Source organism: Haliotis cracherodii, unplaced genomic scaffold (genome assembly GCF_022045235.1).
Source record: "Haliotis cracherodii isolate W230 unplaced genomic scaffold, xgHalCrac1.p SCAF_5, whole genome shotgun sequence".
Lineage (NCBI taxonomy): Eukaryota > Metazoa > Mollusca > Gastropoda > Lepetellida > Haliotidae > Haliotis > Haliotis cracherodii.
Window position 1 is genome coordinate 10,630,872 of NW_027266308.1, and position 20,742 is coordinate 10,651,613.

The window sequence follows — 20,742 nt, forward strand, 5'->3', positions numbered from 1 at the left end:
TCAGGGAGCCCAGCTATTTGTATTGTCAGATAACCCAGCTATTTGTATTGTCAGATAACACAGCTATTTGTATTGTCGGCTCGCCCAGCTATTTGCACTGAAGGGGGTGTGCCCATTCAGCATTTTTTTCTTTGTTTTTTTTTTGTTGTTGATGATTTTTAACGCCGAACTCAGCAATATTACAGCTAAATGACGCCGGTCTGTAAATAAACTGGACCAAGATTTACATCATGAGCAACACACATAACAAGCCATGATGGGAAGGCCAAACGTGGGTCATCATACATACAGACGCCGGACTAGCATATGCCCAAGGGGAAAAGGATGGTTGATTTGTCTCGTCTGTATCTACAAAGTTATGTCCCTTATGTCTGGTAGGATCCGCTGATCGCGCGTTAGAATCCAATATTCGCCATGATTGTGATGGGCCTTCGGTTGTCAACACCAACACCCGCCGTCGTTGGTTTCACCGTCCACATCCTTCACACATTAATCTGTGATGTATCTGAGATAGCGTTAACCTGTTAAATCTAACTCAATCATTTGTAAAATCACGTGGTGCTTAACATTTTGTTGACCATGCATCACGTGAGCATGACTGCTTTCAGACCACCCCCTGGAGATGCCACGTGCTCACGTTACGCGGGCTCTTTTGAGCAGAGGATGTGGGCTTCACAAACTTGTGACGTCAGGTCGCTGGGCGAAAAGTCCTTTGAAGCAAGGCGTATCATCATATTCGTCAGCTGGTCACATCGAGAACCAGTTGAACAAGAACAGAGTGGTGGTTCCCAAAGACTTGTCCATAGCAGACTACCTACTCCAGGACGCTGGCAAGCACGCCAAGAACACGGCTTTGGTAAGGTAATCCTGCACCATGCCCGTGGAATATATTTATTCTATGAAAAAATAATAATCTAGAAATGCATACAAAAGCAAGTCTAGCCAGCTCAAGCTAGCTCTATCTGAAATCAGCATAGGGAATTTTTTTAATTTTTAGAGTCAAGAAGGATATTGTGTAATATAAGATGTCAGAGACTAAATGTTAGTCTATTGGTAAGGCTGCAATGATAAATGCACTATGGAATATAGTCCGTCTCAGAGTCCCAAAACCATATCATATTCCCCTCCGCCCAGCCCTTATTGTAATGATATAGCCCAAAATGAAGCAAGTCTAGATTTTCCACAGGCTCAGCTCCCATCTTACTGGGGCTCCTTTTCAAATTAAATGGAGTTGTTTGTTTCAGTCAAAATAAGTCTCCTTCTTCTTCTTCTTCTTCTTCTTCTTATTATTATTATTATTATTATTATAATTATTATTGTTGCTGTTTTTTAGACTAAGCGTTAGTTTTCATGGAATACATCAGGACCAGCGTCATATAAGGATTAGTTTAATATATCGAAGGGCGGTGGGGTAGTCTAGTAGTTAAAACGTTCTCTTGCCACGCCGCGGACAAGGTTCGATTCCCCGCATTGGTACAGCACGTGAAGCCCAAATCGCGTGTCTCCCCGCCGTGATATTGCCGGAATATTGCTAAAAGCGGCATAAAACTCAACTCACTCTTTTTGCAATATTGACACTTCTAAGCATGTTGATGATCCCCGTCAATCACAGTGTTTCAGGATCCGCTGACCGTGGGTTTTATAAAGACGGAACATATCTACGGCCTGCATCAATTCGGGCCTTTCTCCAACATTAAGCTGACACGCCGTTGCATAACTGAAATATTTTTCAAAAACAGCGTTACACCCAACTAACTCATTCAGTGTGATCGTGCCTTCGAATCCAAGGTTCGACCGGATTATGACCGTCAGAACCATACCCCGTGCTTTTTGGTTTCGTCAAAATGGCGGCAAATGTACATGGCGTGCATAATTTGAATCGTAAACCATTACACCGTGAATTTTAAGATGTTTGAAAGTGTAAACTAAAATTGTATATTCCTTGTTGAACCGTTGGGCAGTGGGGTAGCCTAGTGGTTAAAGCGTTCGCTCGTCACGCCGAAGATCTGGGTTCGATTCCCCATGCAAATGGATACAATGTCTGAAGCCAATTTATGGCGTCCTCCACCGTGATATTACTGGAATATTGCAAAAAGCGGCGTAAAAACATTTTCACTCACTCACTTTTGCTGCGGGCATGAACTCAGTGAATACGGTAGTGCTTTCCTTACGACTGAACATGTTATAATGGGCAAAGTGTGTTTTACTCCTCAGATAGATGGGAAGACAGATAGAAGGATAAGCTTCGACCGTCTCCAAGACGACATCCACACGCTGACATCAGCGTTCTACCATCTTGGGCTACGTCACCGAGATATTGTGACCATGTATGCCACCAACGTCCCAGAAATCGCCCACGTGTTTTGCAGCGTTACCGACAACGGCGCAGCGTTGTCTTTAGCTAACTCTCAGCTAACTGCCGGTATTTGACCCTAGTTTGTTGCAAATATTGTGTACTTGTACTCTGTGAGTAATGAAGTCTTATGAATCACAGGATCTCGCATTTATCCATTTTCCATCTTGTTTATAACAGACATACGATTGTGAAGTTCTAAAGGTCCGACTTTCATAAGCGTCAAATTTATATTTACAATAGAAAGCAACAGCTGACAGTTTTATAATCACTTAACACAACTAGCTTCTAGTTTCAAATCATGCATTGAGAGTTTGTTTCCTTTTAAGATGACCTGGCGTCCCAGCTACGACAGACACGATCCCGACTCCTCATCACAACCCCCGACTGCGCTGACACGGCACTGGCAGCGGCCTGCCTCTCACCGTATACACAGGTACGTGTGTGAATGTGTGAGTGAGTTGTTTGACGCCCCCTTAAACAGTGTTATACGAACCGTGAAGATCCGGGGTAGAATAGGTCTTCAGCAACCCATGCTTGCCGTAAAAGGCGACTATGCTTGTCGTAAGAGGCGACTGACGGGATCTGGTAGTCAGGCTCCTTGACATGGTTGATGCCTGTCATCGTATCCCAATTGCGTGGATCGATGCTCATGATGTCAATCATTGGATTGTCTGGCCCAGATTCGATTATTTTCAGAGCGCCGTCATATAGCTGCAATATTGCGGTGTTAAACAACAAACAAACCAGCAAACTTGAACAGGGTCATACAACGTGTCTGCTTCATGTGGGAGGAAAACTCGAAGTGATGCAGGTCTTACATTATTACCACGTCGGTGAAACCCAAGAGCACGAGTATGGTGCTGCCAAACCATGAATCATGACTGCGACGAATCTTGGATTCTAATCCACGATCATAGGAACCTGGCTGTCTGGAGTAGGTGGGCGGTTCAGTACTAGGGTTTAACGTCGCGTTCAAGATTATTGCACTTATATAGCGAAGTCTTTGTTTGTTGTTTAACGCCACACTCAGGAATATTCCGGCTGTATGACGGCGGTCTGTAAATAATCGAGTCTGGGATACGATGACATGCATCAACCATGTCAAGAAGCCTGACCACCCGATCCCGTTATCGCCAATAACAAGCATTGTCAGCTCTTTAGAGTGAGTGAGTGAGTGAGTGAGTGAGTGAGTGAGTTAGTTTTAACGCCGTTTTTTAACATTATTCCAGTTATATCAGGCGTGTCAGCTTAATGTAGGAGGAAAGCCCAAAGTGATGCATGTCTCAGACGTTTACCACTTAAAACCCACGAGCACGGGTATGGTGCTGACAAACCTAGAAACATAATCGGGGCGAACCGGGATTCGAACCCACAATCTTAGGTTTCTGGCGTGCCCTAGGGACGCAACTCTGCCCACTGAATCGCGGCGCCTTTGACGACTGGGCCACCCGTGTCCCCTCACCTCTTTAGACAATAATTGGTTGCTGAAGACCAATTCTATCCCGGATCTTCCCGGGTCAAATAGCCAAATTCATGCGTGCGCATGTGCGTGCATGTTCCGACCAATCCTTCTTTTATTCCCTTAATGCCGGGTGCAATGCGAGATGAAAAGAAGAACCATTTCTTAACGTCTTTTGGTATGTTAGTGAGCGTTGATGACCACAACGCGGGTATTGTGCTGACGAACCCAGAATCTGGGATTCAAGCCTACGGTCATCGGTGTCTTGCACGTTATATAAATCATGGAATAGAAACAGCATGCCATGTATTTTCTTCCACAGCTAACACACCTTCATATAACTGAAACAGTAAAATAACTAGGTAAATTCACTGGCATTATTTAACAATGCAGGTAACAGTATCATGAACACTTCTTTTCGTATCCTCCCATGGGCTAACTGTCACCCAGGCTCTTCACAAGTTTGTCGGACTCCGACAGCCGATGGAGGTGATCGGAACAGCCGAGGCGCCCCGATGTAGACCTCTGTCTAGACTGACTATGTTCTCTGATACTCCCAGGAGGTGATCTGTATAGGCGAGGCGCCCGGGTGTAGACCTCTGTCCAACCTGTTGCAGAACAAGCACCTGCCATCTCACCCTCGAATGCACATCAACCCGGACTCCACCACGGCACTGATTCCCTTCTCCAGCGGGACCACAGGCCTCCCAAAGGGCGTCATGCTCAGCCATACCAACATCATATCTGATCTCTGCCAACTCAGGTAATACCATTTGTGATCCGTGAAGATCCGGCGTAGTATAGGTCTCCAGCAACCCATGCTTGCCGTAAAAGGCGACTATGCTTATCGTCAGTGGCGACTAACGTAATCGGGTGGTCAGACTCGCTGATTTGGTTAATGCGTGTCATTGTATCCAAATTGCATTGTATCGATGCTCATGATGTCAATCACTGTATTGTCTGGTCCAGATTCGATTATTTACAGACCGCCGTCATATAGCTTGAATATTGCTGAGTGCGGCGTTAAATAACAAACAAACAGTCCCATTTTTTATAAGTAGCAAAAGCAACACAGTAGATCTGTGTAGGATCAGGTATTAATATTTCTATTAAAAAAACACCAAATTAGGTTCTTGTAACTTAAGCTTTTAAAATGTGTATAAATCGCAAACCATCATAGATCTCTGCATGCTTTGGTAGTAAGATTTGAATTACTTAAGAATCACCATAGTAGGTCACTTAAGGTTCAGGTAGCAAGATTTGATTAAGAATACGCCTAGGGCCTTGAAGTTTTCTTGTTTATTTTGTGGGTTTAGTATTGCTTCTAGAGTGAGAGCCTGGTTTAGATTGAGGGTGGTTTGTAATGCGGTTCGATGTGTTAGGTAATGTGTGGATGAGTGCGTGTTCTGGGGTTTCTAGTTGTTTGCAGTGTGGGCAGTTACCTGTAGTGTGTTTTTTTTATTTTTTTAGGTGGTTATTCAGGTTGGTGTGTCCTGAAATGTCCTGGGGAAATACCCCAGAAGGTTATAGTTTAACACTAAAAAAAGTATCCATGCAGTGAAAGCATTTTCGGATTTCGGATTGCGTCGATAATACGATTACTACTCCCTTGTTGTCACCTACGTTTTCTCGTGTAACCCTACACTTGTGTATTTGTCGTCATTCACTTGATGCTCAGTGAATGAATTTATTACAGGTAAAATTAGTGGTAGCACCACTTAGATTAGACAAAAGTTCCCATTTGGCATTTATTGTGTCTGGGGTAATTATTCAATCTAAATCCAGGTTTGATGTGAGGTGAAAGGTGTGTTATGTAATATGCACGTGGCAGACCAGCAAGAGATGAATGATCAGTTGATTTACCTTTTTTTGTAAATCATTTGAACCGATAATTCGTTCTTGTTTCTCTACGTCTTGGTTGGGAAATTCTTCAATGCGCGATAGACGTTGTTTTCACAGGTCTTTTCCTTTGTAAGCGTGTATATATTACCGTCAATTTGTAAAATAACTGAATATTTAGACGTTTAATAAATATGTTACACATTTTGACAGTAAAATAATATACACAATATAAAAAAAGCAATGCTCAGGTGAAATATTTACTTTATGTTGCAAGTCAAAATAGTTTAAACGAAAATCGCAAAATTACCAAGCAAGTGACTTATCAAAACTTCGTCACCATTACCGATGCTACCCACAAAGATACCTTCATTTCCTTATTATCTCGAAAACTGTATTTCATTTTGTTGATCAATGCGACCATACGCCCTTATATTACTACCGGTATCCATAAAAGTGACTAATGCGCTTACGAATGGCGCAGCAGAGGTCGCGAACTAGTCTAGATTTCTGCTCTACATCCGGGTACTCACTGGGAAAAAACAACAACAAAGGCAACAACCAGTCCCGGGGAATTGCGTTAGATCAGTGCCCCTTTAAGTCCCCAAAACATCACTTAAGACCCGTGTAGACTCCTGCATTGCCAAATTAATAGTCTAGCAGACCTCTGTCATCTCAGTTACAGAGATATGTATATTTGTTCAATCACATCGTCACTATAGTAGATCTTTGTCAGTTCAGGAACTGGAACACTTCAAAAAGAACATTATATTGCACAAATGACCGCTACATGCTGAAGTAAGGTTGTATATTTGCAGGCATCCCGCGTTCCTCCGTCTGTCGAGTGAGCAGGACGTGACTCTGTGTGCGCTACCCACAATGCACATAGCTGGGATTGTCCTCGGGGTGTGTTTGCCTCTGGTCCAAGGAGTGCCGACAGTCGTGCTGCCCAGATACAACCCCGTGGACTTTCTTCAGGCGGCGCAGCACTACCGGGTACGTCTTCAGCACCCGGGTGCCGTTGTACAAAGCGATCTTAGCGCTAAGGTGATCGTAACACCCATACCTTAACATTGACTTACGACAGTCGTTGTTGTGTACAACGGCACCCAGGACATCAACACACAATGCTATTTTAGAAAGTGGTCAAATGTAATTACTTGGGATAACACTTTCTAAGTAATGTACAGATTCCAACCCACACTGCCAGAGTGAGGCACCTAATCCCCAGCACACAAAGTCAGTGATCTAACCCACTCAGCCACCGAGGCTTCCACAAAAATGAAAGTCCGACCACTGGTAGTCCAGATCACGTACTTTGTGTACCCCTCTGACAAGCGTAAATTGTCACGGCACTCATGGCCGAAAGCTTTGAACACACAATACCATTTTAGAAAGTGGTCAAATGTAACAAGTGTTGTATTTGGGAACAAATGTGACTTTGTGTGCTGGCGATAAGGTGCCTCAATCTGGCAGTGTGGGTTCGAAGCCCGGATCGGTCGCAACCCAAAAAGTTACCGGAATCTGAACTTGACTAAGAAAGTGTTATCCCAAATATAACATTTGTTACATGGACATCAATCCTGGGGTATCCTGGGTTATTTCTTTTCTTTCTGGACAAACGAGTTTCCTGCGCGGTACCCATTGAGCATGTATGCAAGTGACACTGTTTGTGTTTCCCGTCTCAGGTAACGTTTTCCCAAGTCGCACCAACAGTCATTAGCTTCCTGGCCAAGCATCCACTGGTGGACAAATTCGACCTCAGCAGTTTCAACACAGTACTCTCGGGCGCGGCGGCTCTCAGCAAAGAACTCACAACAATCTTCATAGATAGGCTCAAGCTGAAAGGACTCAGACAGGGTATGTAGAGTCACACCTTCAGACAGGTATGTAGGATGACATTCATCAACCAAGTCAGCGAGGCTGACTACCCGATCCCGTTAGTCGCCTCTGACGACGAGCATAGTCGCCTTTCACGGCAAACATGGGTTGCTGAAGACCTAATCAACCCCGGATCTTCACGGGTCCTGTGTACAAGAAAAACTGTGTTTATGACACATGAAACGACATGTTTTGATGTAGGTAGTTTATTTCCATTTTGTAAAAATGTGAATAGCAGCTCTTCTATACTATACATGTTCCTCGTCGTATTTAAACCAGGTTTGTCTACCATGCAGGCTATGGCATGACTGAGGCAAGCCCAGCCACCCACGTGTCCCCAACTGGCTTCTTCAAGCACGGATCAGTTGGAATACCACTGCCTCTTACACACAGCAAGGTATGGCCATGGTTGGTGGGTGGGTGGGTGGGTGAGTGAGTGAGTGAGTGAGTGCGTTGGGTTCCACGCTGCCCTGAAATGTATTTCAATAATTAGTAAATGTGATGAAAATCGGAATTGACGAATTTCTGAGTTTATCACTTCAGTGAAACCAACATGGTCTTGTTCCAAGAAGCGATCTTAGCGCTAAGGCGATCACTGCTCTCATACATTAACACAGACAAACGACAGCCGCTGCGGAACGAGGCCTAGGGTGCCGTTGCACAAAGCGATCTAAGCGATAAGGCGATTGCTTCTCCCATACATTAACACAGACAAACGACAGCCGCTGCGGAACGAGGCCTAGGGTGCCGTTGCACAAAGCGATCTTAGCGATAAGGCGATCGCTTCTCTCATACATTGACGCAGACAAACGACAGCCGCAGCGGAACGAGGCCATGGTCTTGTTACAAGAAGCGATCTTAGCGCTAAGCGATCGTAACTCTCATACATTGACGCAGACAAACGACAGTCCTAGCGCTGTCAATATTCCAGCTATATGGCAGCGGTCTGTAAATAATCGAATCCAGACAATCCAGTGATTTACATCATGAGCATGGATCCACGTAATTGGTTTGGTTTGTTTGTTGTTTAACGCCGCACTCAGCAATACTCCAGCTATATCACTGCGGTTTGTAAATAATCGAGTCTGGACCAGACATTCCAGTGATTGACATCATGAGCATCAATCCACACAATTGGGATCGATGATATGCATCAACCAAGACAGCGAGCCTGACCACCCGATCCCGTTAGTCTGCTGGACAAGTATAGTCGCTTTTGTACCGCAAGTATAGGTTGCTGAAGACCTATTCTACCCTGGATCTTCACGGGTCTGTGACTACGTGACTCTGTTGATGAAGATGTGTCGTGTTTTCAGGTTGTTGATCCTGTGACTGGGGCTGATCTCGGCCCGGGGGAGGAGGGGGAGGTGTGTGTGAAGGGCCCGCAAGTAATGATGGGATACCTCAACAACAGAACATCAACCCAGGCGGCCTTCACCTCAGACGCCTGGCTCCGTACAGGTGTGTGATCATACATGGTTCAATGTTAGGTGGTGAGTCGAAATGGGGTTAACGTCGCGTTCAAGATTCTTGCAGGTATATAGCGACGTGCAAGCGTGTATGTGTGCTTGCGTGCGTGCGTGCGTGCGTGCGTGTGGCTGCTTGAACTAGTCCAGACAAATGCCGATTTCATAGTGCTACCCCACTGAGATACCATATCGCAGTTTAACAAGAATATCCCACTCAGATACAGTATACTGACTCCGTGCCGACCAGTCCTTGTTTTAGCCCTTTAATGCCGAGCGCCAGGCAGGGTAGCAACAAGTTTCTTTGTTTGATTGTATAGAGGTTGACTGAAAAGATACTGATATGTGCAGAACCTCCACTGTACACTTACCGTTTGCATTATGGGTCTATGGCCTACAATACACTTGAATAAAGACTACTACTACATGTGCAGTCCATACAAGTGCATTTGATGGCAAAGGGCAGATTATACCCGTACCCAAGATTATTTGTTTGTTTGCTGTTTAACGCCGCACTCAGCAGTATTCCAGTTATATGACGGCAATCTGTTAATAATCGAGTCTAAGCAATTGGGATACGATGACATGCATCAACCAAGTCACCGGGCCTGACCAACCGATCCTTTTACGACAAGCATGGGTTGCTGAAGACTTATTCTCTACCCGCATCTTCACGGTTTGGGGTCATCTTTTAAAATGACACAGGCAGATGTTCTATCCACTATAGACCATGGAGGAGGTCTTGATTCAATACGAAGCTTTTTTAATAGAGTTGGATAGGGAGGAACGGCTTTTTAAAGGATCACTTATCGAGACCTGGCTTTGAACAAGCAATGCTGCCTGGACAGATTTGGTCGGATGAATGGTCGTTCTGACATGACCCGTAATGGGTTGTCCTCAGATCTTTGTTTAGCGGCAGAAAGAACTTAGATCCGATTTTAATGAGATTGTGCCGAACTGCGCTGGAATTTCCAGGCTCGATCGTAGCGCCACCAGTGGCTGTTACGAGTTATGTCCCTTCTTTATCCCTCCTATTGTCCAATCAGATTCCACCTCTCATATTACTTGCATTTGCTTCAAACAAAATGGTGGCGCCCAGTCAAGACGATCTGATCGATAATCAAGGTCTATATTGTAATAAAACGGGTCTGTGCGAAGTGCATTAAATCACTTGAGCACCTTCGATGATAAGATTAATGTCTGTCGACGCCCAGTTGACGGTACACATGCTTTGTCAAATCGCACAGTCGACTGAAATCTGCACGTTGAAATCCACGTTGTTTACGAACCGGTTGTCTAGTTTGTTACGCCATTCTGATTGGGCTATGCATAGACTCATTAGTCTAGCCAAAATGTAACTTCGGAATTCCAGCCTAGTTCGGCAAGGGTGGAAACTGGACTTTTAGAGTCAGTTAACTCCCTTGTCTCGGGAAGATGTACTACCCTATGACATCTTTGATTTTCTTATGCAGGAGACCTTGGTTTCTATGACGACGATGGTCACTATTACATTGTTGACCGGCTGAAGGATATTATCAAGTTCAAAGGCTATCAGGTAGGTCATGTTTGTTTCATTGGGGTGACCGCCTCATTGGTCTAGTGGTAGAGTGTCCGTCCTGAAAGCGGAAGGTCGTGGGTTCGATCCCCGACCGCGTCATACCAAAAGACGTTTATAGATGGTACTTGTTGTTACCCTGTCTCGGCATTAAGGGGCTAAAACAAGGACTGGTCCACTCGGAGTCAGTATACTTCGTCTGAGTGGGGTATTCATGTTAAACTGCGGCATGGCATCTCAGTGAGCTAGCACTATAAATCGGCATCAGTCCGGACAAGTACAAGCAGTCAAAAACACACACGTACATGTACGTCGCTTTATAAGTGCAATGATCTTGGACGCGACGTTAAACCCCATTTCACCTCACCTCACCTTCATTGGGCCGGGGGCGGTCGGGTAGCCTAGTGGTTAAAGCGTTCGCTCGTCACGCCGAAGACCCGGGTTCGATTCCCGACATGGGTACAATGTGTGAAGCCCATATCTGGTGTCCCCCGCCGTGATGTTGCTGGAATATTGCTAAAAGCGGCGTAAAACATCACTCACTCACTCATTGGGCCGAAGTGTAGGACGTGGTCGGATTGAGGGGCTGGGTCGGTTGACTGCGTTTGGGGTGTAGAGTTGTTTTGGTTTTCATGTGTCGGATATATAAACAAAAATCAAATTTATAATGAGTCTGTACACCGACATTAATTTGCCAATCTTTGCCAAGAGTAAAATGCTATAATACGAAATGTGAAATGTGTTGCAGATTTCGCCATGCCATCTTGAGAACATCATTTTAAGCCACCCGGACGTTGAAGACGCAGCAGTGGTGGGAATACCAACAGCCGACGTCGGAGAAGTGCCACGAGCGTTCGTAGTTGCCAAGCCGAGCGTCACTGAAAAGGAGCTCACTGGCCTCGTGGCAGGTGAGTGAGTTGTCCCTTGCATTCTGTGCCAAGGTCTCATCTTGTGCAGGTGAACCAGAATGTATTGCACCAGTTATATGTTTTGTGCGTGGTTGTTGTTTATGCATGTATATTACGTCTGTTCTAGATCACGTGGCACCGTACAGGCAGATACGTGGCGGTGTGGAGTTCATCGAGAACATCCCCAGGAACCCCAGCGGCAAGATACTCAGGAGACTCCTCCGAGACAGAAACATGTCCAGACAGGAGCGGGGGAAAGTGTGGGGAAACTAACTGTGGGAAAGTGGGATGGGGGTGGGAGAGAACCTGGCTGTGGAAGGTGGTGGGGCCTCGCTGGAGAGATGGGCAAGTGTTTGTTTGTTTGTTTGATTGTTTGTTAGTTCTTTGACGCCGTACTCAACAATATTCCAGATATATGACGGTGGTAAATAATAGAGTCTACCCGGGATCTTCACGGGTCAGGTGGGCAAGTGAGGTGTCTGTGTGGGGGTGGGGTGTGGGGTGGGTGTGGGGGGGGGGGGGGGGGTGGGGGGGGATGGGCAAGTAAGGGGGACCTTGCTGTGGGACGAGGAACAAGGAGAGGACCCAGCAGGTAGAACTATGCACTTCTTTAAAGGAATCGCCCCAAGAAGATATTTTGATAATCACAAAGGCGATGGTTAAGATGTAATGTTTTGGAATAAAACAAGAATGAGCATTAGCAAAGGGAAAAGAGTAACTTTTTTGCAAGGACTGTAATTGGGAATAAATAGAGACAGTAAAAGTATGGTAACCGTCAGGAATGAGATGGACAGATCAATACGTACCTATCCTAGTCATGTGGTACCCATTGTCAACAGTGTATGTCAGTATTTCGTGTAGCCACCCTGTACACGGATCTCACCCGCAAGACGTCTCCTCCTGCTGAAGATCAACTGAAGGATGTAGTACCATTTCTCATGTAATGCCTGGGTCAAATCTTGGAGATTCTTTACATGAGGGACCCTGACTCAGACCCTACGCCCCAACTGATCCCATAGATGATCGATTGGATTCACGTCGGAATTCTGGGCTAAGGCAGAGTCTCAATCGCCTTGTTCTGGAGATGGTCTGTCACAGCTGGTGATCTGTGGGGTCTATGAGTGAGTGAGTTGGGTTTTACGCCGCTTTTAACAGTATTCCAGTTATATGGCGGCGTGTCAGCTTAGTGTGGGTGGAAAGCCCGAAGTGATGCAGATCGGGGCGAACCGGGATTCGAACCCACACTCATAGGTTTCTGGCGTGCCCAAGGGACGCAACTCTGCACAGCGAATCGCGGCGCCTTAGACGACTGGGCCACCCGTGCCCCTTTGGGGTCCATGAAGAAAGGGCATGTGGCAAGTGCATGGCTATATTAAAATGAAGAAAAAAAACATCCAAAATGGTACCTTTGACCATTTAATGTCCTCTGAACTGCGACAGTCAAGCTTGATTTAATATGTTTGGACTGAAAACACAAGAGATCTCTTCCTTTCAAAGTTTACTTCATTATATGACACTTTGCATCACGATGTAATTGATGGTATTAGTCACGACATAGAAAGAACAGTTTTAGACCTCACTAGATTGTATCAACAAGCAGCTGGACATACTAAGAAACCTTATAAAGGATATTTTGCAGGCGTCAACAAATCACAGCCCCCATGATAGGACGAAGAACTAGACTAAATAAAACGTATGCAGCTCTTAGAGCTCACAGGGACCAAGGGCTGGCTTTTAGTCATTTTAGGTCATTTCGCAATAAGTTCAAAACTGAGTTCAACAAGAGGCATTTCACTGATAGACTTTATGTGTAAGATATTCACTTCTATTTTAAACAATCGGTTACGACAGTGGTGTGATCAAAATAATATTACTCACGAGACACAAGCAGGATTCAGATCAAATTATTCCACTACTGATCATATATTTTCACTCCATGCAATGATCCACAAATATGATCTGCAAAAAGAAAGGTAGATTCTACTGTTTGTTTATTGATTTTTCAAAAGCTTTTGGGGGCACGGGTGGCCCAGTCGTCTAAGGCGCCGCAATTCGCTGTGCAGAGTTGCGTCCCTTGGGCACGCCAGAAACCTATGTGTAGGTTCGAATCCAGGTTCGCCCTGATTATGTTTCTAGGTTTGTCAGCACCGTACCCGTGCTCGTGGGTTTCACCGAAGTGGTAAACGTCTGAGACCTGCATCACTTCGGGCTTTCCTCCCACATTAAGCTGACACGCCGTAATATAACTGGAATACTGTTAAAAGCGGCGTTAAACCAACTCACTCACTCACTCACTCAAAAGCTTTTGATACTTTTAAACATGATATATTACTGACTGTCAAGCCTTAAAAATGTGGGTATAAATGAGAAATTCTTCAATATTCTTTCATGAATGTATTCACAGCTTTCAGCCTGTGTAAGAACTTCCATTGTAATGTTGGTACTCGTCAAGGGTGCATCTTGAGTCCCCAGATGTTTATTATTTTCATCAATCAACTTATTAGTATGATGGAAGAAAATGGTGGACAAGTATGAAAGTAAATTTGAAAAAGACAAAGGTTGTGGTGTTTCGTAACAGCGGCCCACTGCGACACTATGAGAATTGGTCTCTCCACGGCCAGAAGCTTGAGGTGGTGTCATTTTATAGATATTTAGGTATAGTATTTACACCCTGACTAGTTTGGACTAAAGCACAGTCCTGCCTTGCATTACAAGCAATAAAGCCATAATGGCAATAAATAGGTATCAAAAGAGAGTAGGTGATATTAAATGTACCGATCTTTTCAGGATTTTTGATGCAGTGGTTACACCAATATTGTGTTATGGGTCAGAAATCTGGGGAACAACATATAGTAAAACTACTGAAAATGTTCAGATAAGAATGTGCAAATATTTCCTGAAAGTTGGTAAAAGTACATGCAATAGTATGGTACTGGGTGAATGTGGTAGAGACCCACTTCAGCTTACATACATGTCACGTCAGTCAAGTACTAGTGTAGACTAATCACTCTAGATAGATGTTATTTAATGTTAAAGTCTCTTGATGATGCTGGCAGAGTCACATGAGCTACACATATCGAACACATTCTATTTCAATTTGGGTTTGGTTTTGTATGGAATGCCAGGATGTTGGAAATATTAACATTTTTTCAGATTATCTAAAACAAGACTTCTTGATAATTTTAAACAAAACTGATATTCTACACTTCACTCTTCTCATAAATGTGCTAACTATGTGTTATACAAGACACTTTTACATGTGGAAACATACTTATGCCCTGCTATTCCTTTACATTTGAGAATCTGTTTCACAATATTTAGATGTGGAAATTTTAGACTTATGACAGAAACAGGAATATACACTAATATGCCATACCATTTAAGACTGTGCCCTCATTGTAGGCTAAATGACAAAATGTACTTAGAAGACGAGATTCATGTTTTACTTGTATGTGATGCATATGGCCTCTATACTGAATAAAATTTTCTTGTCTTGAACTGCGTCAAATCAAGTTCATTATCAAAGGAGCAGCATCCCCATACCATCACTGAGCCGCCACCACACGCCACTGTTTCCTGGATGCTGCGCTCATGATACGATGTTCCTCTTGGATCCAGACACGAGTCCTACCATCAGTGTGGTCAAAATTAAAACTGTCCCACGTCAGAGCAGTGAATCCTCCTCCATGACCTCAGGTTCCAGAGTGCTGGAGCCTGACACCAGGCTAAAAGGTCACACATGTGTTGGGTTGAGAGGAGAGGACGTTTTGTTGATCTCACCCTTTAACCTGCTGCATTCGCTCGACGCCTGGGTATGTTGGGGGACACTGTTTTGGGTATGTCAGCGATGACGAAGAAAGTTGCAGTCGGCACCTGAAATCCAGTCGTCTAAGGCGCCGCGATTCGCTGTGCAGAGTTGCGTCCCATGGGCACGCCAGAAACCTATGGTTGTGGGTTCGAATCCCGGTTCGCCCCGATTATGTTTCTAGGTTTGTCAGCACCATACTCGTGCTCGTGGGTTTCACCGAAGTGGTAAACGTCTGAGACCTGCATCACTTCGGGCTTTCCTCCCACATTAAGCTGACACGCCGTGATATAACTGGAATACTGTTAAAAGCGGCGTTAAACCCAACTCACTCACTCACTCACTCACTCACTCACTCATGCAAAGGATTTGCCATGCCTGGTTTTCTGGGACAGTACGCTTAGGCATTTTGGTACAATTATACAAAGACAGACTTTCAAATTGGTAGAACTTTCATTCAAAATTAATAGTAGTAAATACGCATGAAATTCAGCATCAAAAATGAATTTCTCTACAGCGACCCCTTAGGTGTGCATACGGCTGTCATAAACGCACCCACAAGGATGGGCGGTTTGGGTACCATTCTACAGGCAGATTATGTGTCATCACAGAGTGTACCATTTGAAAGTCTCAACATCAATATATATATATATATATTTATATATATAATAACGAATACGCTTATATATATAACGAACACACAAGCGTGATAACCTCTTTATCATATAATGTCATTCTTTAATTCTGTGCTTCAAAATCACTTTCCCTCTTTCACAAACATTACCGAAACATTGCGAGTTTTCCTTGAATGCGCGCATTAATATTTATTACGTCACAGGGTAAGTGATGTGTCAGTCGGACAGTGACAGTAGCCAATATAGTTCCAACTGAAATCTGTTTCTTATACAGTGGCGAAGCAACATATACGCAAAAAAACTATTGTTTTTATTTGCCTTTCGCGGCAATCCATCGGTCTGTCAGCTAGAGTAACTGCCCTTTGTCAAAGGGAAGCTACTCTAACCCTAGTCTATGAGACGTCACGGCCACGGTCAGACGTTGTTGACCGTCGGTCTGTCATAACGTTTAGAAGTGTAGTCAGATGTACACACAGCGACAAAACGAAACAAGGTAACAATTCAAACATATTTGGTTCCAAATCCAACTATTTTAATTTGTGGAGAAGGTTTCAAGCCGCAGAGGTCTACAAGCACAGATATGGATACTGATCCCACTTGGCTAGGCCTCGTGCCCTCGGAAAATTGTTTCGAAATTTATATCTCCAAAGTTGCCAAAACTTATAAAATGCCTTAGCTACGTCACAGTTAGACACTGATTTTCAGTATATTAGACGGTTCTTTTGATAATGATAGCAATTATCCCTGTAGTTTATCCAGATTCCTGATGGTTAATTCTGACTCGATCGCCAAATGACGAGGGCGACGCCATGTTTGTTTATAAACAGTGAAAGTAGTCCCTACTGGACCTTTGATATTTGCATCTCTATCCGCATATGACCCCAACGGATATCGTTTTATCCGTTGGCATTATCCTGCCGAGAAACCTACCCATTATATGATAAATTTTAATACATGTACCCTAAGGCTGTTATTCCGGTCTAGGCGCATGAAACAGACGGGCATGTTATTTGTAACATCTGTGAGGTGAGGCGAAATGGGGTTTACGTCGCGTCCAAGATTATTGCACTTATAAAGCGACGTGCATGCACGTGTGTGTGTGGCTGCTTGTACTAGTCCGGACTGATGCCGATTTATAGTGCTAGCTCACTGAGATACCATGCCGCAGTTTAGCATGAATACCCCACTCAGACACAGTATACTGACTCCGAGCCGACCAGTCCTTGTTTCAGCCCCTTAATGCCGAGCGCCAGACAGGGTAACAACAAGTGCCATCTTTTAACGTCTTTTGGTATGACCTTCCGCTCTACCACTAGATAATGACGAGCACAATTTACATGCATGAGCCTTTAAACGTACATATTTATTCAACCTTATTATTCTCATAGCTGACCTGTGAATAGGTCTTCAGCGACCCATGCTTGTTGTACAAGGCGACTATGCTTGTCGTCAGAGGCGACTAACGGGATCGGGTGGTCAGGTTCTTGGTTGATGCATGTTATCGTATCCCTATTGCATGGATCGATGCTCATGATGTTAATCACTGGATTGTCTGGTCCGATTATTTACAGACCGCCGTCATGTTGCTGGAATATTGCTAAGTGCGGCGTTACACAACAAACAAACAAACGGGTAATATGGTCGGGTAGACTTCATTATTCTGCAGTTGACGCTATGAGAAATGGTCCTGTCAAGATCCATGTCCAAGGAACAAAAAACATTTTGTTTGTTGTTTAACGCCACAAAAGGCACTGTACCAGTTATATGACGGCGGTCTGTAAATAATCGAGTAAATCCAGTGATTGACATCATGAGCATCGATCATTGCAACTGGGATACGATGACATGCAGCAACCAAGTCACCGAGTCTGACCATGCTCCCGATCCCGTTAGTGGCCTCTAACAACAAGCATTGGTATCAGAAGACCAGTTCTAACGCTTCTTACACCAGTTCTTGGAAAACTGGGGGCGGTCGGGTAGCCCAGTGGTTAAAGGGTTCGCTCGTCACGCCGAAGACCCGGGTTCGATTCCCGACATGGGTACAATGTGTGAAGCCCATTTCTGGTGTCCCCTGCCGCGATATTGCTGGAATATTGCTAAAAGCATTGTAAAATCATACTCATTCACTTGGAAAACTGGGACAACTCCACATTACATTTTCGACTGATCTTGACAATTTACAAAGAACAACAATTTGCATAATATGATATCAAACAATTACAAATATATATCGCAGGAGGAGTGTAACTAGCCATATTTTCTACAACCGGTTGTAACAAATGATTATACATCCATCAAGCAACGTTGCATACTCTACTGGTAAATGACAAAACAAGATAAAAAAAAGGCACATTATATTAGTCCAGCTTGTCAAGGTGAAGAGAGGTTAAATTAGTGTCGTGAGAACATGTGCCCGCTGTTGACGCATAAACGCTTGCAATACTTCACAGTACAGTTTCTACGAGAGCTGTGGCTTTTACCGTATAACCTTATATAAATAGCTTCAAATTGATTGCCTCTACCATGTTACAATTGTCGCCATCGTGTGATTGTCTATCTGGGTAAACTTAGAACTATTAAACCCACAAGCAAAGTTACAGATCCACTAAGAGAAATAGCACACGATTGATTAAGTGAGTACGGTTTTACGCTGCTTTTAGCAATATTCCAACAATATCACGGCAGGGGACACCAGAAATGGGCTTCACACATTGTACCCATGTCGGGAATCGAACCCGGGTCTTCGGCGTGACGAGCGAACGCTTTAACCACTAGGCTACCCGACCGCCCCTAAATAGCACAGGAACGTATATTTAGTACATTTTACCATTTATTGAAAATCCACCGCTGCCATCTCATTTAACTAACGATTTGAATATTCCTCATTTTTATCCATATTACGTAAATTGTTTATGGGCTGTTAATACCAGCATTAACAATACTTCGTGTGGATTGAGAGGTGAATATATAGGCTCACTTCCGAATACACACTTCAAAAAAGGAAACGCCCATGTAAATTTTTAGTACATTTATTGTGCCTCATAAAGTCGATATATATAATTTAATATCATAGTTACAAATATGACATTTTGGAGCTCGTAAGTCACATGTTGTCGTTGTACAGAGGTATGTCACATCAGGCCACAAGGTTGCGCTGAACTTTGTGTGAACTCGTGTGACCGCCCCGGGCAGCAATCACGGCTCTGCATCTCCTCGGCACTGACTGGATAAGTACGAATTCTGTTCTGCGGAATTCTGCACCATTCTTCTTTCAACGCATTGGCCAGTTGTGAGATTGTCTGCGGCGTGTTCTGACGTTGACGTACACGTCGTTCGAGTTCATCCCAGAGGTGTTCGATTGGGTTGAGATCTGGAGATCTCGACGGCCAGGGCAAAACGTTGATGTTGGCATCAAATACCGAGCAGTGATTAGGTTTTCATATTTGAAAGGTCGCACACCAAAAGAAACTTTCGATGAAATAAAAGCATCGTATGGGGAAGATGCCCCATCATATAACGTTGTTTAACACTGGCATCGCCAGTTCAAGGGTGGTCGGGCATCTGTGGAAACAGCTGCCATTCCTGGTCGCCCCCATTCAGCCATTGATGAGGACACTATCCATCAAGTGGAGACCGCCATTTTGGCAGACCGACGTAAAACTGTTCGCCAGTTAGCACAAGATGTCAAGATCAGTGTAGGGTCTGTGGAAAAAATCATCCATGGCAATTTGAACATGCATAAGATGTCTGCACGATGGATTCCCAGGTTGCTCACACCTTTCAAAAAGCAGGAACGAGTCATTTGCTCAAAGGATCTTTTGGACATGTGCCAAAAAAAACAGGCAAACTTTTTAACAGACTTATCACACAGGATGAAAAATGGGTCTATCACTATGATCCTGAGACTAAAGTTCAGTCGATGCAATGGAAGCATGTGGAGTCACCACCCCCAAAGAAGGCATGTGTCCAACCCTCTGCAGGCAAGGTCATGCTCACGGTGTTTAGGGACCAGCACGGAGTAGTGATGATGGATTTCTTGGCAAAGGGTACCACAATTACAGGAGCTTATTATGCTTCACTGCTGCGGAAATTGCGGGACGCTATCAAGCTTAAGAGGCGTGGCAAGCTGACCAAGGGTGTCCGTCTCCTGCAAGTCAATGCTCCAGTACACAACTCTCATGTTGCCCGGACAGAAGCGCGGTCTTGTGGCTATGAAATCCCTCCACATACTCTCCTGACCTTGCACCATCTGACTTCCACCTCTTTCCAACCATGAAGTCATTTTTGAAGGGAAAACGTTTCACAGATGATGAAACACTGATTTCTGAAGTCAAGTCCTGGTTTGAGACGCAAAATGAGGGCTTTTACAAGTGAGGTCTCCATAGTTGCATAAAACGATGGGAGAAGTGTGTAACTCTTGGTGGTTCCTTTGTGGAGAAAGACTAATACCTATGCCAAGTTTCATTCCACTAGGTCCATCGGAAGTGGGTCAGGGGAAATCTTTAATGTGATAAACGGTTGATGAACCGGATTTCGATTTCGGTGCGCGATTTTGATTGGACTATGCATAGACTCGTTAGTCCAGCAAAAATGTTACTCTATAATACCAGCCTAGTTCGGCAAGGGTGGAAACTGGACTATTATACTCACTTGCCTCGGGAAGATTTGACACGAGCTGTGTGCGGTGGAGCGTTGTCCTGTTGAAACAGCTCCCTCTAGCGGTGAGTGATTAGAAAAAGATGAGGTTGAAGAATTTGATTTGCGATTTGCTGTCAAATTTCCCTGAACCACAACCAAGTCAGATCTCGTTGTGTGGGATATGGCCACCCACACCATGA

At 44.3% G+C, this 20,742-nt stretch overlaps 1 protein-coding gene across 2 annotated transcripts in view; it reads left to right on the plus strand.

Annotated features, from left to right (window-relative positions):
• The window catches only part of LOC139443143 (probable 4-coumarate--CoA ligase 1), a 37,806-nt gene extending 25,872 nt beyond the window's left edge, over positions 1-11,934 (plus strand). For both annotated transcript variants that reach the window (XM_071224094.1, XM_071224093.1), the window contains exons 2-12: positions 609-856; positions 2,215-2,422; positions 2,683-2,789; positions 4,376-4,578; positions 6,473-6,650; positions 7,343-7,514; positions 7,832-7,932; positions 8,852-8,996; positions 10,474-10,556; positions 11,305-11,464; positions 11,592-11,934. In XM_071224094.1, coding sequence (XP_071080195.1) covers positions 623-856; positions 2,215-2,422; positions 2,683-2,789; positions 4,376-4,578; positions 6,473-6,650; positions 7,343-7,514; positions 7,832-7,932; positions 8,852-8,996; positions 10,474-10,556; positions 11,305-11,464; positions 11,592-11,737 — 1,737 coding nt within the window. In that variant the 5' untranslated portion in view covers positions 609-622 and the 3' untranslated portion in view covers positions 11,738-11,934. The remainder of the gene's footprint in view (positions 1-608; positions 857-2,214; positions 2,423-2,682; positions 2,790-4,375; positions 4,579-6,472; positions 6,651-7,342; positions 7,515-7,831; positions 7,933-8,851; positions 8,997-10,473; positions 10,557-11,304; positions 11,465-11,591) is intronic.
• The last annotated feature ends 8,808 nt before the right edge of the window (positions 11,935-20,742 follow it).